General features: G+C 42.0%; 1 protein-coding gene across 1 annotated transcript in view; it reads left to right on the top strand.

Annotated features, from left to right (window-relative positions):
* Positions 1-15,896, top strand: part of SYNE2 (spectrin repeat containing nuclear envelope protein 2) — a 272,335-nt gene that overhangs the window by 28,475 nt on the left and 227,964 nt on the right. Inside the window, exons 3-7 of the mRNA XM_084632047.1 lie at positions 10,537-10,598; positions 13,627-13,722; positions 14,133-14,210; positions 14,303-14,395; positions 14,921-15,102. Coding sequence (XP_084488173.1) covers positions 10,537-10,598; positions 13,627-13,722; positions 14,133-14,210; positions 14,303-14,395; positions 14,921-15,102 — 511 coding nt within the window. The remainder of the gene's footprint in view (positions 1-10,536; positions 10,599-13,626; positions 13,723-14,132; positions 14,211-14,302; positions 14,396-14,920; positions 15,103-15,896) is intronic.

Raw genomic sequence — 15,896 nt, 5'->3', positions numbered from 1 at the left:
CTGAACAAGCCTAGGCAGGATACAGAATTTACTTTCCGTGCTTGCTGAGCCAATTTGAACACCAGCACTGGAGCGTAATTCCCCTTCTTAATGCATTTGAGGGCCACTTAACCCTGTGATTCTGTGTTGATAATAGAAATAAAGACAGGATATGTCTGAATATGAAATATGCTGTTGAGTTCTCCAGTTATACGCTGCTCTATCCTTTTCATGGAATATAGAAAAGGATTAAAATGATGGTGTATGGCCAGCGGAGTGTACAAGTTACAATTTTTTTTTTATTTGTAGAGTTGATTGGTGGTGGCAAATTTGCATAAACGGGAGTAATGTGTTCTTTTTAGTAGGTTGCATCATGTTGGGTGTCATAGCATCAGTGTGACCCCAAAATTCCACTATACAAATAGTTTAGGGAGGATGAGAGGGTTGGAAAAAAAAAAAGCAGGTTTTCAGCCTGTTACATTTTGGAGCTAAATACCAAATGCATGGATGTAGCCTTTCAACAATTCATTAGCAGAGTAGGTGCTCAGTTGTTTTCTTTATTTATTGACATGTATATATTAATATTTGATGGTACCCAAAAGGATGATGATATAAGAGGATGAGAGCAGAAACTATTTTAGGTGTGTTTAATAATTTAACATATTGCAATGATTTAATTTAATTCAAATGTGTTGAATAGTCCCTGAATGATTAGGAAGAAAGAATAACAGTGTGTTTTCTGTTTACTTGAAACCTCACAAATAGTGATAAGTGGATAATTTTTTCTGCATTTTATATTAGAGTACATGCGTCTTTCCAAAATTGCCTTCTGCTTATCTGCATCTCCTTTATTTTACTTGCATGAGTATGTACCTGTCAGGTGGACTTGGTATTCCAGAGATTGCTCAAACTGGGAATTCCTAGATGGTAATCCTCTGGGGTCTAACCTAATCCCTGGTCTGTCCAGATTGCTGTTTTATTACAACTAGGGATTCTGGATTTTAACTAGAATAGGAAAGAGTCCATTAAACAACACTGGCTCTGTTTTGCACGAGTCACTTTTAAAAATGGAAAAGTTCCTATCAGGGGACTTACAGTGAAATTTACATCCTGTTTATGGTGTCTGCTGTAAATCCCAGTATCCTGCCTGCAGTTCACTTCTTGATTGCACATAGCAACTGCATGGCATGCGGCCTTTTGGTATGTGGGCTTAGGATGCAAACAGTAAATGAGATGTGCTAAAAAAGTTTGTATGAGTATTTTTCTTTCACTTTTCAAGTAAACCTATAAAAAACAATTGGTCTAAGAAGTTACCTGGTATTATAAGAGCCAAAACTCAACACTGAAAATGAGTAAAATAAACTCTCCTACCCCCCAGTAAAGAGGAAGGATGGTCCAGTGGTTAGGGTGCTAATCTGGAATGCAGGAGGTTTCCTGCTCCAGAAGAGATGTCCTGTGTGACCGTGGGCAAGTTACTTAGTCTCTCTGTGCCTTAGTTCAGTGGCAATAATAGCACTGGCCTACCTCATAGGGATGCTGTGAGGATAAATAAAGACAGAGGGGTTCAGATACTGTACGATGATAATGGGGCACATAGAATCATAGAATCATAGAATATCAGGGTTGGAAGGGACCCCGAAGGTCATCTAGTCCAACCCCCTGCTTGAAGCAGGACCAATTCCCAGTTAAATCATCCCAGCCAGGGCTTTGTCAAGCCTGACCTTAAAAACCTCTAAGGAAGGAGATTCTACCACCTCCCTAGGTAACGCATTCCAGTGTTTCACCACCCTCTTAGTGAAAAAGTTTTTCCTAATATCCAATCTAAACCTCCCCCACTGCAACTTGAGACCATTACTCCTCGTTCTGTCATCTGCTACCATTGAGAACAGTCTAGAGCCATCCTCTTTGGAACCCCCTTTCAGGTAGTTGAAAGCAGCTATCAAATCCCCCCTCATTCTTCTCTTCCGCAGGCTAAACAATCCCAGCTCCCTCAGCCTCTCCTCATAAGTCATGTCTTCTAGACCCCTAATCATTTTTGTTGCCCTTCGCTGGACTCTCTCCAATTTATCCACATCCTTCTTGTAGTGTGGGGCCCAAAACTGGACACAATACTCCAGATGAGGCCTCACCAATGTCGAATAGAGGGGAACGATCACGTCCCTCGATCTGCTCGCTATGTCCCTACTTATACATCCCAAAAAGCCATTGGCCTTCTTGGCAACAAGGGCACACTGCTGACTCATATCCAGCTTCTCGTCCACTGTCACCCCTAGGTCCTTTTCCGCAGAACTGCTGCCTAGCCATTCGGTCCCTAGTCTGTAGCTGTGCATTGGATTCTTCCATCCTAAGTGCAGGACCCTGCACTTATCCTTATTGAACCTCATCAGATTTCTTTTGGCCCAATCCTCCAATTTGTCTAGGTCCTTCTGTATCCTATCCCTCCCCTCCAGCGTATCTACCACTCCTCCCAGTTTAGTATAATCCGCAAATTTGCTGGGAGTGCAATCCACACCATCCTCCAGATCATTTATGAAGATATTGAACAAAACCAGCCCCAGGACCGACCCGTGGGGCACTCCACTTGATACCGGCTGCCAACTAGACATGGAGCCATTGATCACTACCCGTTGAGCCCGACAATCTAGCCAGCTTTCTACCCACCTTATAGTGCATTCATCCAGCCCATACTTCCTTAACTTGCTGACAAGAATACTGTGGGAGACCGTGTCAAAAGCTTTGCTAAAGTCAAGAAACAATACATCCACTGCTTTCCCTTCATCCACAGAACCAGTAATCTCATCATAAAAGGCAATTAGATTAGTCAGGCATGACCTTCCCTTGGTGAATCCATGCTGGCTGTTCCTGATCACTTTCCTTTCATGCAAGTGCTTCAGGATTGATTCTTTGAGGACCTGCTCCATGATTTTTCCAGGGACTGAGCTGAGGCTGACTGGCCTGTAGTTCCCAGGATCCTCCTTCTTCCCTTTTTTAAAGATTGGCACTACATTAGCCTTTTTCCAGTCATCCAGGACTTCCCCCGTTCGCCACGAGTTTTCAAAGATAATGGCCAATGGCTCTGCAATCACAGCCGCCAATTCCTTTAGCACTCTCGGATGCAACTCGTCCGGCCCCATGGACTTGTGCACGTCCAGCTTTTCTAAATAGTCCCTAACCACCTCTATCTCCACAGAGGGCTGGCTATCTCTTCCCCATTTTGTGATGCCCAGCGCAGCAGTCTGGGAGCTGACCTTGTTAGTGAAAACAGAGGCAAAAAAAGCATTGAGTACATTAGCTTTTTCCACATCCTCTGTCACTAGGTTGCCTCCCTCATTCATCAAGGGGCCCACACTTTCCTTGGCTTTCTTCTTGTTGCCAACATACCTGAAGAAACCCTTCTTGTTACTCTTGACATCTCTGGCTAGCTGCAGCTCCAGGTGCGATTTGGCCCTCCTGATATCATTCCTACATGCCCGAGCAATATTTTTATACTCTGCCCTTGTCATATGTCCAACCTTCCACTTCTTGTAAGCTTCTTTTTTATGTTTAAGATCCGCTAGGATTTCACCATTAAGCCAAGCTCGTCGCCTGCCATATTTACTATTCTTTCGACTCATCGGGATGGTTTGTCCCTGTAACCTCAACAGGGATTCCTTGAAATACAGCCAGCTCTCCTGGACTCCTTTCCCCCTCATGTTATTCTCCCAGGGGATCCTGGCCATCCGTTCCCTGAGGGAGTCGAAGTCTGCTTTCCTGAAGTCCAGGGTCCGTATCCTGCTGCTTACCTTTCTTCCCTGCGTCAGGATCCTGAACTCAACCAACTCATGGTCACTGCCTCCCAGATTCCCATCCACTTTTGCTTCCCCCACTAATTCTACCCGGTCTGTGAGCAGCAGGTCAAGAAAAGCGCCCCCCTAGTTGGCTCCTCTAGCACTTGCGCCAGGAAATTGTCCCCTACGCTTTCCAAAAACTTCCTGGATTGTCTATGCACCGCTGTATTGCTCTCCCAGCAGATATCAGGAAAATTAAAGTCACCCATGAGAATCAGGGCATGCGATCTAGTAGCTTCCGTGAGCTGCCGGAAGAAAGCCTCATCTACCTCATCCCCCTGGTCCGGTGGTCTATAGCAGACTCCCACCACTACATCACTCTTGTTGCACACACTTCTAAACTTAATCCAGAGACACTCAGGTTTTTCTGCAGTTTCATACCGGAGCTCTGAGCAGTCATACTGCTCCCTTACATACAGTGCTACTCCCCCACCTTTTCTGCCCTGCCTGTCCTTCCTGAACAGTTTATAACCATCCATGACAGTACTCTAGTCATGTGAGTTATCCCACCAAGTCTCTGTTATTCCAATCACGTCATAGTTCTTTGACATCACCAGGACCTCCAGTTCTCCCTGCTTGTTATGAAGGCTTTGTGCATTTGTATATAAGCACTTGAGATAACCTGTTGATTGCCCCTCATTCCCAGTATGAGGCAGGAGCCCTCCCCTCACAGACATTCCTGCCTGTAGAAGTACCTTAGATATCTAGATAGGTAGAAGTACATAGAAGTACCTTAGATATCTAGATAGATAGAAACCTAATGATCACAAAGCTCAGTATAATGAGTCTTCTTGAGTTGGTGAGGGTGTCTGTGGACTGGAGAATTTGCTTTCAATTTCTGGGAATGGGAGGTCATAAGTAGGTGGTTTGGGGTCAGGGGCTCACATTTACCTGCTGCACAGAGGGGTGATGTGATGATTAATATCTGTGCAGCACTTTGAACACATAGGTCCTGATCCAAAGCCCACTGAAGTCAATGGAAAGACTCTTGCTGACTTCATTTGGCTTTGGACAGGCTCATAAAACTTGATGAAAGTATCTTTATTACTGACTGATAACATAACACTGTACGGGTGGACATTAGCATCAGCTCTGGAGACTTCTTTTTCTGCCTTCCTATTAGGAGTGAATGAAACTGCATTGATTGGTGGAGGGGAATGGAATAAATAGAAATCACTGTTTTGAATTTCCACCCATATGGCGAATGTGTAATTATTTTTCTAAAAGTGCAGGAACTTACCCAGCACTTGCAGCTAACTGGAACTGGAACTGTGAAAAGGAGGGGAATGGGCAAGGCTATGCTAGAGGTAATTCTTCCTGTTCAAATGAAAATGGTAATAAGATAGAAATAAATTAAGTTGCAGGATTGGTTCAGTTATTTTAAAATAATGTAATTTAACTGTTTAAAATCCATATCTCTAAAAAATCATGCAGTATCAAATACTTCATTGGCTGTGATATCCCAGAGATCCTGCTAATGAATAACCTGTTCAGTATGTTCACTGTATCAGAATGTTTTGACAAGCACTCAGGGCCAAATTGTGGCCATCTTGTGCTGGTGCACTGTACCACCACTTCCTGCGTGCAGGGAGAAGCAGGCTCTTCAGTGCTGCTACGTCCCACCTTTATGCAGCTGTGCAGGAAAGGCTGGGAGAAAGTGGGAAGAGGGCATAACTTAGATTTCTCCCCTTCCACATGCCTGGTGGTGTAATTACACCAGCATTTGAGGGTATGTCTACACTGCAATGTAAATCCAGGGTTAGTAGAATCAAGTTAGCAGACCCTGGGTTTGTTAACCTAGGGCTTGAGTGTCTACACTCATTGAAACCCCAGATTAGGAATTGTTGAACCGTGGGTCACAATCTGGGGCTCCAGAGTCTACTCTGCATTATGTATGCCTGAGTCCAACCACCCATATCCCAGACTTCCTAGCACCCTCCCAAAATGTAACCATTCCATCCCTTTGTTCATGGTGCAGCATGATAAAACCTGACTGTCCACTAAACTAGACTGTCCGGAGGACAAAGAAAGTCAGTCCTTAGGATTGTGGGATAGCTTTGGTGGACTCTTAGAGTGTGAGCCCAATGGGGCTGTGTCTACACAGCAAAGCAATAGGGCTTGAATCCTGGGTCCCAGCTTGACTCAGGCTTGGAACTTCCACCCTCGTGGGGTCCTGGTATTCTGGGTCTGAGCCCAGGGTGAGTGCAATCTGTATGTTGACGGAAGGGGGGTTAGATTTGAGCCTGAACTCAAACCCTGGGCTTACAATGCAGTGTAGACATACCTGAGTGTGTGTGCTGTGACAGATCTATACCTATCACAGAGTATTCCTTTCCTGGAGCAGCGGGGAGACCAGCTGGGAGATTGCAGCTCCTTGACTCTCACTTTTTCCTTTGGGATGCTCTTGAAACAGTTCACCAATGCACTGCCCTATACTATGTACTAGATCGCATGCCGATGACCTAGACTTTACTGATCAGCCTGTTAAGTAGTGGCTGTGATTGTCCATGTCAGGACATACTAGTAAGTGTCCAACAGTTACTCTTTAGCATCAATTGCTGTATGTAACAGATTAATTATTATTGTTCCCCCCCCAAAAAAGTTATTCTTTAAAGACTGACTTTAAAAAGCAAGAGAAAATAAATCTGAGATTTTTCAGGTGTTCTCATATTGTCAGATGCATGTTTGTCTCATCAGCTCCATTTTCTGGCATGGTAAGTTTGGGCACTGATTTTGCCAGGGGTGAAGGAAGTGCTGTATTAGTTTTTGGATAGCTTTATTTATTCTGGATCAGTTACATTTTGAAAACTAGGGCAAGATAAATCCAAGGCCGTTTAGAGTCCTATTAAAATGGCCAACAAAGAACTCATTCATACTCCTAGAAATAAAAATCCTTTTTAATGAACCTCATGATAGATACAAGAATTTGAGCGTTCATAAATCATTAAAGCCTTGGAGTCTTAGACTAGCGGAAATACACATTCACCGTAAAAATGAAGAAATAATCATCTGCCACTCTGCTAGGAACATGTCTAGAGTAGAATGTGTGGGGTGCATGGGCAGATGTGTGTATACTGATCTGAATGTTGTACTAAACCTGGCTACTATCCAAAGAGCTCTGTGAGCTGTTGGCTATTCTTGTAATGGAGCTTGTTATTGATTCATGACAGTTCTTTTTGTGGGTCAGGAAAGTAAACCAAGCTGTAGGCTAGATATGTGCTCAATCCTTACGCAGCCCCACAGGGTGCAGAAAGGAGAAAGAACTCCTTACCCCCATCTTTGCATTGCTTTCATGATGTCTGGGCACAGTGGCAGCTGTAGGCTGCAGGGTCTGCACCATAGGTTTTTCCCTTGGGAACAACTGGCAGGAGAGTGAGCAGGAGGGATGGGGAGTAGAAGGAGCCAATGTACCCTGCATAGGGGGGAGAATATCTGACACCATTAAATGGATTATTAAATTACCTGTCCCCAGTTCAACATGTGAGACTAGTTGCCTAAGTAAGGACTATTCCCATGAGAAAATATTTGCAGGATCAGGCCCATATTGTGTAACACTTTTGGACATGAACATCAGAAGCCACTGGCCTGATAGAGGCAAAAGATAAGTGCAAAGGGCTTAATGCGCCTCACTGTCTCTCAGAATCAGGCCCAAAAGCTAGTTCTCTGGCTCAGCAACAGCACAGTGTGTGTGAGCTAGGGGTGGGGCAAGAAGGGAGATGGAACCACTGGCTTCAGTGAAATATTGAGTCTTGGGTATACATTCCTTTTCAAATGGTAGAAATACCAGCCGTGCTTGCTTGCTACAGTCAGTAGCCATCACCCACTCAAATTTCAGTTAAATAATTGGCAAAGGCTCCATGATATTTTTGCAGCTTGAAATATAGCAAGGGGGTGTGGCTTGCTTATGTGCTAACTTGAATCCGATATCTTGGTGTTGTTTACCTAATTCCTAGAGCAGTAGTGATTATGATTTGCCTCAAATGCTGTATTTCTGTGTTTTATGTTTTTAATTTTATCCCTTTTTCAAAACAAAAATTATTTTGATATTCTATTTCTGCATGCACACAGTCTCCTCTCCTTTTTAATTTAGTTTTAATGTTCATTTTTAAAAAAGTGAACAATATTATTATCACGAGAGAAAATAGAGTGCTACATACTTGGCTGTGGTGGAGTCAGGGTAGCACTATTACAAATACTAGTTACAAAGCATGATGGGTTATGGAGAACCATAGAAAGATTGTTTAGATGTATCATGCAAAGTATTATTGATGTGCAGAATATGAATATTTAATTCTGGGCAGATTTAGTATTAAGGCTTTGGTAGATGATCTAGAAATATGAACCAGAATTAACTATCTACTTCTTTAGGTGTAGATCCTGCACTGAGCTCTGCCCCTTTGTCTGTACAGAGTCTCACTTAATGGAGCTCTGTGTGGGTGCAGAGTTAGATGCTAGTAAAGCCTGATGCAAGACTGGGGCTTTGGCATGGGAATTTGTGTTAGCTGTATTCCATGAGCATAATAAAAGTACTTGCTACACTTGTGTGAAATGGGTTTCATTTTCTCAAGCAGAGCAGTAAAGCTTTTTTTGTGGGCATATGTTCTGGGATCTTTCTGCAGGGGAATGGCTGGATTTTCATTGTAGAGTAATTCTGCATTTGGCCTGCAGTGCCAAGTGAACAAACCTTCTCTCATATTTATCTTTTGGATTATTTGTGCAGTCATATAGCGGGAAGGCTTTGGGGCACAAGGGCTGTTCAGTTTCACATGATCCCCTCTGCTAACATTTTTGTTTCTACCAGTTGCCTACTGGTTTAGAATCTGGACTCATTGCATGGTTAGAGATAACTCCATCCCCAAGATGGTTGCTAGGTTTTCAGTGCCCACAGAGCCCCTCCTACCAGCAGCCCATTGCTCTCAGGTCCAGTCACCTTCTACTTCATAGTGGGAGTTCTTGTTGAAGTCTGTGTAGGGGCGGGCACAAGTTGGGAGCTGTGCACAGGGCACTGCAGTGACTGCAGAATGGTCTTGGACAATTCTGTCAGGCCATCTTTGCTTTACTTTCCCCTCACACATGAGGGAGGGGAGGGCCCTCAAGACACAGTAGGAGTTCTGGGCCTCGGGATCTATGTAAGTGCAGATCCCCAAACCCGTCCTCTGCTCACTCCTCAAGCAGACACTCCCTTTCTGGTGCACTGGGGCTGCAGAGGGCCCCGTGCATGGTCACTCTGCCTGCACCCTCTCCTAGCGTCCTGCATTGTGTCAGTGATGCGGAGATCGTACTACTGGCCCTCCCAATCTGGATGAAAATCATACTTTGCGGATAGAGTTTGTTCCCTCTGCTGGGCTGGTACAGTGTGATCTCCCCTACCCTTTTCAGTCTGTTTTAACTAATGTTCTAGATACAACATTACACATCTTAGCTAACAAGAGCACTAGTTTCAAAATGTCCCACGAGTGTGCATACAAGTTGGAACCAAGAGAGAGGGATAAGTGCCATACACATGTCAGAATTTGTCCTAATTAAGTGGCCAAGTTAATTGGCCTGGTTTAATCATCTTTTTAGTTGGATTACCATAGGTCTGTTACCGTGCATCTCAGATTTCATGGCTTTAATCAGATGGGTTGCAGGTAGTGGGAAAGCTGTCAGGGGAGAGGAAGGTTGGTAGCAACCTAAGTTGAATGAAATATATGCCTAAAGCCTGGGAGGGACACCAGAAAAATCAAAATAGATTATGCCTTTAGATTTGTTCATGCAGCTCCCACTACCTTTAATGTGAGTCATGTGAGAGCATTTGATAATAATTGTAGTTGTATGCCAATTAACATACTATTCCTATTAGCTATACTGTGTAAAAATGAAGAATTAAATACAATTAGATCTTTGGGGGGTTCTTAAATAAAAGGGAGGGGAGGGAAAAAAAGAGAGTTTTTTGGTTTTCTTGCAGAGTCAATGGGACTTAGACACCTAGGGGTATGTATATACGGGGACAAAAGCCCGGTAGCACGGCCTCGACTTGCAGGGCTCAGGCTGTGGGGCTAAAAAATCGCTGTGTAGACATTTGGGCTTGGGCTGGAGTCTGAGTTCCCTCCTCCCTCACAGGATCTCAGAGCTGGGACTCAGGCCTGAGCCCAAATGTCTACATAATGATTTTTCAGCTTGGGAGCCTGAGACCTGTGAGCCCAAGTCAGCTGACCAGGACCTGCTGCTGGTTTTTTATACCTGTGTAGACAAACCCTCAGTGATTTTTGACACTTTTGACAATTTTACCCTAGACCTGAACTTTTAGAATTGCAACAGTAGATTTATGCTGACAAAAGGCCTAAGGCATTTGAGGCACATTTAGAAATAAGTTGAGGCCCAAGCTGTTTTAGACATATTGTTTTGTAGGCTCATTTGTTCATTTTACTATTTGCATTAGTTGAGCTTTTAAAAAAAATCTTAAAGAACATTAAGATTCTCTGTGTGGATGGACCTTTCCCTCAGATAAAGCCCCATCAACTCCAGTAAGAGTGCGTTTTCTGGTTGTGGAGCTTTTGGAGATGTTTTCATTTCTGAGTGGAGGAAAATACCAGTTAGATTCCAGAAAATAATATTAAAATCCGTATAAAAACCCACTGAGATAACTGAAGACAGAACTTAGATTTGAGTTGGAGTCCATGTTTCTCTTTGAAAAAGTGAAATAAAAATAATTAAATTGTTTTATTAAGTGATTTTTCTTTTTTCACAGTGGAGCAGGAATGTATCCAGAAGAAAACCTTCACTAGTTGGATAAATTCACAGTTGGCAAAGGTAGGAAAATGGTCTGTGGAACATAGTTTTGTCTCATTGTCTTGCAATAATGAGACCGTAGTTAAGGTTGCATCAGAAATGCTTTTCAGGTTCTGTATCTCAAAACCCTTTTTTCTGTAAACATGCCATGGGAAATTTGAAGCAAATTTCACTCACTAATTAATATGTGTGAGGTATGATCTCCAATGTGTATTTTTTATTGATTTATTGTTGTTTATTTAGGAAATTTGGGAAAACAGGAACAGTGAAAAAGCCTGATTCCCCCGCTTCCCCCCTTACATTTGATGCCCTCTACTGTCATGTGAGCTGTAACACTGTGACATTGGAGGTAACCACTCATCACTCACCCTCCCCCAGTTCATTTGCACACTTGGGGAAAGTTACTGTTACCCTTGTTAGAGAGACAAGGTGGGTGAGATAATAGCTTTTATTGGACCAACTTCTGTTGGTGAAAGAGTCTCTCACTGAAGTTGGCCCAATAAAAGCTGTTACCTCACCCACCTTGTCTCTCTAATATCTTGGGACCAACACGACTACAACAACACTGCATCCTATCGTCATGGCAATAGCTGCCCTTGATAACTGATTTACCTCAGACTATGGTAGGTCACAGGAGTAATTGCAATGGAAGTATACTGTGTTTGGATAAGTTCCTGTTGTGCTGTTTGGGTTTGTACTGTTTCATTTCAAGGTTAATTGTTTGTTACTTTCCTCAAAAAGGGTTACATGAATACAAAGCTACAAAATGACAGCCCCTTTTCTGTGCTTCTTTTGGTTTTCCAAGGGTTTTATATGACTACAAATTAATTTAATTACTTTGAATATATTTGTCGACATGACACTGTGTGGTGAAATGTGGCACTTCACAAAGATAACAATGGCAATAAAATGTACATTGAAAACAACAAAGGTGGAAGTGCTCTATTACAGTAACTCCCTACTTAACGTTATAGTTATGTTCCTGAAAAATGTGACTTCAAGTGAAATGATGTTAAGCGAATCCAATTTCCCCATAAGAATTAATGTAAATAGGGGGGTTAGGTTCCAGAGAAACTTTTTTTTTTTGCCAGACAAAAGGCATTATATACATTTTAAACAATTTTAAATAAGCAATTTAATACAGGTATTAAACAGTCTGGCAGCCCCCCATCAGCTCCCCTACACCCCCCCCTCCGCTCCCTCCAGCACCTCCCGCCCACTGGCAGACCCCACAGATCAGCGCCTTCCCCCTGCTCCCCCCGCCTCCTGCCCTGGGCAATCAGGAAATTCAATAACAAAAAAGTTTTTGTTTAACATTCTTTAAGATTGCCTTCCTCAGTCAACAAACCATACAAAATAAGAAGTACAAAGTTAAGGATATAAAAGGATTAAAAAATTGCAAAGTCAAGCATTATCAAATTAGGAAATGCCAGAATGAATGTCGCCCAAGGAACCTTAATTCAGTGCCCCTGTGGTATGATTGTTATATAGTCTTTAATTACATGCAGAAGTGACTTTGTGAACCGTTTGGTGTAATTGACTTGCCAAGCATCACATAGGAACTCTGTTGCAGAGGCAGGGATAGAATCCAAGCCTTCAGGGTGGCATTGAATTGTCCTGAGCACAAGACCTTCCTTTGTTTTCCTCCGGCCTCTGGCTCATTCACTACACACCTACCAACTTCTGCAGCAAATGAGGCAGGGGTCCTACAGACAACAGGCTCCTTCACTACACAGTCCTAATTCATCCCCAGAGCAGATCCATCCTACGCCCTGAACAAACCAGGGTTCTGTGTAAAATAATAATAATAATAATATGGGATCATGTAATTAATGACTGTATCGTAATGCATATGCACAAGTGGGCTGAATTAAGATTGCATGATCAATGTTCGTTCTGGCATTTCCTAACTCAAGAATGCTTCACTTCGCAAACTTTTTATCCTTTACTTTGCATTTCCTAATTTTTTATGATTTGTTTACTGAGGAGAGCAACCTTAACTGATGTTAAACAAAGTTGTTGTTTTTTTGATGTTGCTGCTGTTTGTGAATAAATTTAGAACCGTTCTTTGGAGAGCAAAATGTAAAAGAATGAATAAACCAAACAAATTTAAATAGTCATGGTTCAACAGGGAAAATTAGCCTGGAAAGATATGTTTAATAACATGCACATGGCAGAGACGGGTGTGTGTGGTTATATATTTGTGTGGTGTTTTTGTTTGTTTGGTTGGGGTTTTTTTTGGTGGTGTTATATAGGCATTATCATAGGCTGTTTGTTTTATTGTTGTATATTTGTGCTACACTGAATGCTTTTAAAACATTGTTTTAATTCAGTGAAAGTCAAGGATTAACAGAAATGGCTGCAGAGGAGGCAGGTACTTGTAAGCTTTCACGAATCTGCTCTGTCAATGCATTTGGTCCTGACCTGTGGCGAATGAACTGTTTCAGTGCTGGTCCCTTCTTGAGCACAGTGTGGTTTTACGAAGTCTGCAAATAGCAAGCAACATTGAGGTCATTTTCATTTATCTCCAGAGTCAATATTCAAACCTTAGGCTTCATTGGTGAAAAGCAAGAACATTAATCAGCTGCTTTTTCTGACCTTCATATTTTTCAAAATTAGTTACTGGAAATTTTGCATCAAAACTGAGTTAGCCTCCTCTTCTTAGCCTCCCTAAAGGCATAGCTAGAAACATGATAATTTTGGCCCCAGTACAGGAAAGCGCTTTAGTGGGTGCTTCATTCCACCCTTATTCGGGAAAGCATTTAAGCATGTGCTTAAAGTTAATTGGCTTTAATTACTTTAAGTTAAGCATATACTTAAGTGCTTCGCTGAACAAGGATGCTTTCTTGAACTGGGGCCCTCAGTTTTAAAAGAAAACTATTTTCTATATCATTCTGTTGAAATAAGCAGAAAAATGGTAAGTGGAACAAAAAAAGGGCAAAAAAAAAACTTTTTTTAAAAAAAGAAGCAAAGCAATCAGTGGTATTTTGCTCAACGATGATTTCAGAATTCAGTATATAACTTGCATCTAAATGTATTACTTTTGCAGCATACTCCTCCTTCCGTTATCTCAGATCTATATACAGATGTCAAAGAAGGTCGTGTGCTCTTGGACCTGCTGGAAGTACTTTCAGGTCAACAACTGGTAAGATAAAATAAAGGAATGAAATCCTGGCTTTGGCCTAAATCCTGTAAAGATTTATGGATGTGCTTAACTGTAAGCATGTGAGCAGTCCCACTGGAGTCAGGGGGTGAGTATCTTGTCACACCTTCCACTGCCAGGAACAACTGTCTCATGGCTTGCAGGCTCTGTCATTCAGAATCAGCTGTCCTTGTTGCAAGGGCTAAAGCAACAAGAACTTACTGGCACTGTGCTTGAGCTGACCGCTCACAAGGGTCTTGATGCGGCAACATTTAAGTCAATGGAATGCCATTGGTGTCAATGGATGCAAAATCAGACATCAGTCTTTGCAGGATTTGGACCTTTATTGGTGAACAATCTAAAATAAAACATTGTCACAGCTGATAGAGCAATATTTTTGTTTTACTTTGTAGCCACGGGAGAAAGGATGTAACATGTTCCAGTGCAGAAGCAATATAGAAAATGCCTTGAAATTTTTAAAGAACAAATCAGTGAGTATTAAAGTTAACTTTAAAATTCACTCTTCACACCAGTTTAGTTTGTTGAACATGTTCCTTCTTTAACAGTGATCCTCTTTTTTCAGATCAAGGTCATAAATATTCATGTTGCTGACATTATTGAAGGAAAACCTTCCATTGTGCTTGGCCTAATTTGGACAATTATATTACATTTTCATGTAAGTATTGCAGTGATGTGAGAAAGTATTTTTAATAGAGAAAAACATACAAAAAATTGTGGAATAAAATGGTCACAAAATGAGATGACTTATGCATAAGCACAATGTATGTCTGAAGTGTTGGCTCAGAGAAGAAACATCTAATATGTTCTAATTGTACATTGTAGCTGCTTCTCTGAAATGGGTACTAGGGTCCCTGTTAGCTGAGCAGGATATGATTGACAACAGTGTGATGTGCATGTCAATATTTTTTTATAACTGGTTTAAAATCATGGGCCAGATTCTGCCTGAAGGTATGTGCACAGGAGAGACAGCTATCTGTTCTCTGGTCGGGTGCCTGGGCCTGGCCCAGTCTGTAGCAGCCCAGAGCTGCAACAGGGAAGGTTCTTCTCAACCCTGGGCTGGAGCATGCTCAGTGCAGACAGAATCTTTGGGGAATTAAACTGGGCCACTCTGACAAGCCTCTTCTGAGCAAGTGTGAACAGTGATTTTTACATTGTTAAACTCTCCCCCTGTTTCTGGTAGATTGAAGAACTTGCATGGACCCTTGGTAGTAGTTATAATCAGCCATCTCTTGATTGTTCGAGCGTTGTCGACTCATCTTCAGCTGCAAGCCCACAGGCAAGAAAAAGAGGTAAAATTAAGAAACGGTGGAAGATATCTGCTAAAAAGGCCCTCCTGTTGTGGGTGAAGGAGCAATGTTCAATGTAAGTACCATGAAAGTGTATAAACTGTATCTCATGTTTATTTTTACTGTCACCCTATAAAGGCGCTATATTTTGTCTGTTTAATTTCTTAGTGACTGATTACTAGGTATAACAAAGAAGTAGCACATTAGAATCTGGTTGACATTTCACATCAATTCTAACAAAGCTTTGATTTCAAATTTGGGGCGTAAATATGTTGACGTGCGTCCTTTAAATATAAGAAGTTGGAGCTAACGTTACAAAGAAAACACTGATAAATAAATTGACTTGTTTGGCTTTCTTTTTTATCAGCTGTCTCCATTCTTTGTGTAATGTGCCTACTGCAATTCTTGCATGCTTTGCCAGTTTTAATCCTGTTGGATTAGCATTTACTGGTTCTCTTAGTAACAAAGTTACACTAATCGTCCAAGAATTTGTTGAACAAAAAAAAAAGCAGAATGCCTAGAAAAGAATCAGCATCCCAGTTCATGCATTTTCCCCCCAGAGCATTGCACAAGCCAAAAGAGAGAGTTTCATGAGCTAAGGACTTTTTATAGAGTTAAGAAGGCTCAGGCTCCGCTCCAACAGAGATTTATACACCTGCTTCACTTGACACACGGCAGGTCATTCCATTGACTTAAATGAGAGTGCTAATCATGTGCATATGATTTTGCAAGATCAGGGCTTTACATTTGAATTTCCTTGAAAAGCCACTGCCTCGCACAAATACATTTTAAAAAATATTACCGAAACCTCAGCCCTTTCTTTCTAGCTCTCCAGGTTACCTTATCTGGTGTCACCCCACTAATCTTCCA

The sequence above is a fragment of the Lepidochelys olivacea genome (assembly GCF_965140295.1).
Source record: "Lepidochelys olivacea isolate rLepOli2 genome assembly, chromosome: 6".
Taxonomy (NCBI): Eukaryota; Metazoa; Chordata; order Testudines; family Cheloniidae; genus Lepidochelys; species Lepidochelys olivacea.
Note: the sequence above shows the minus strand (reverse complement) of the source record. Positions and strands in the feature narration are given on the sequence as shown.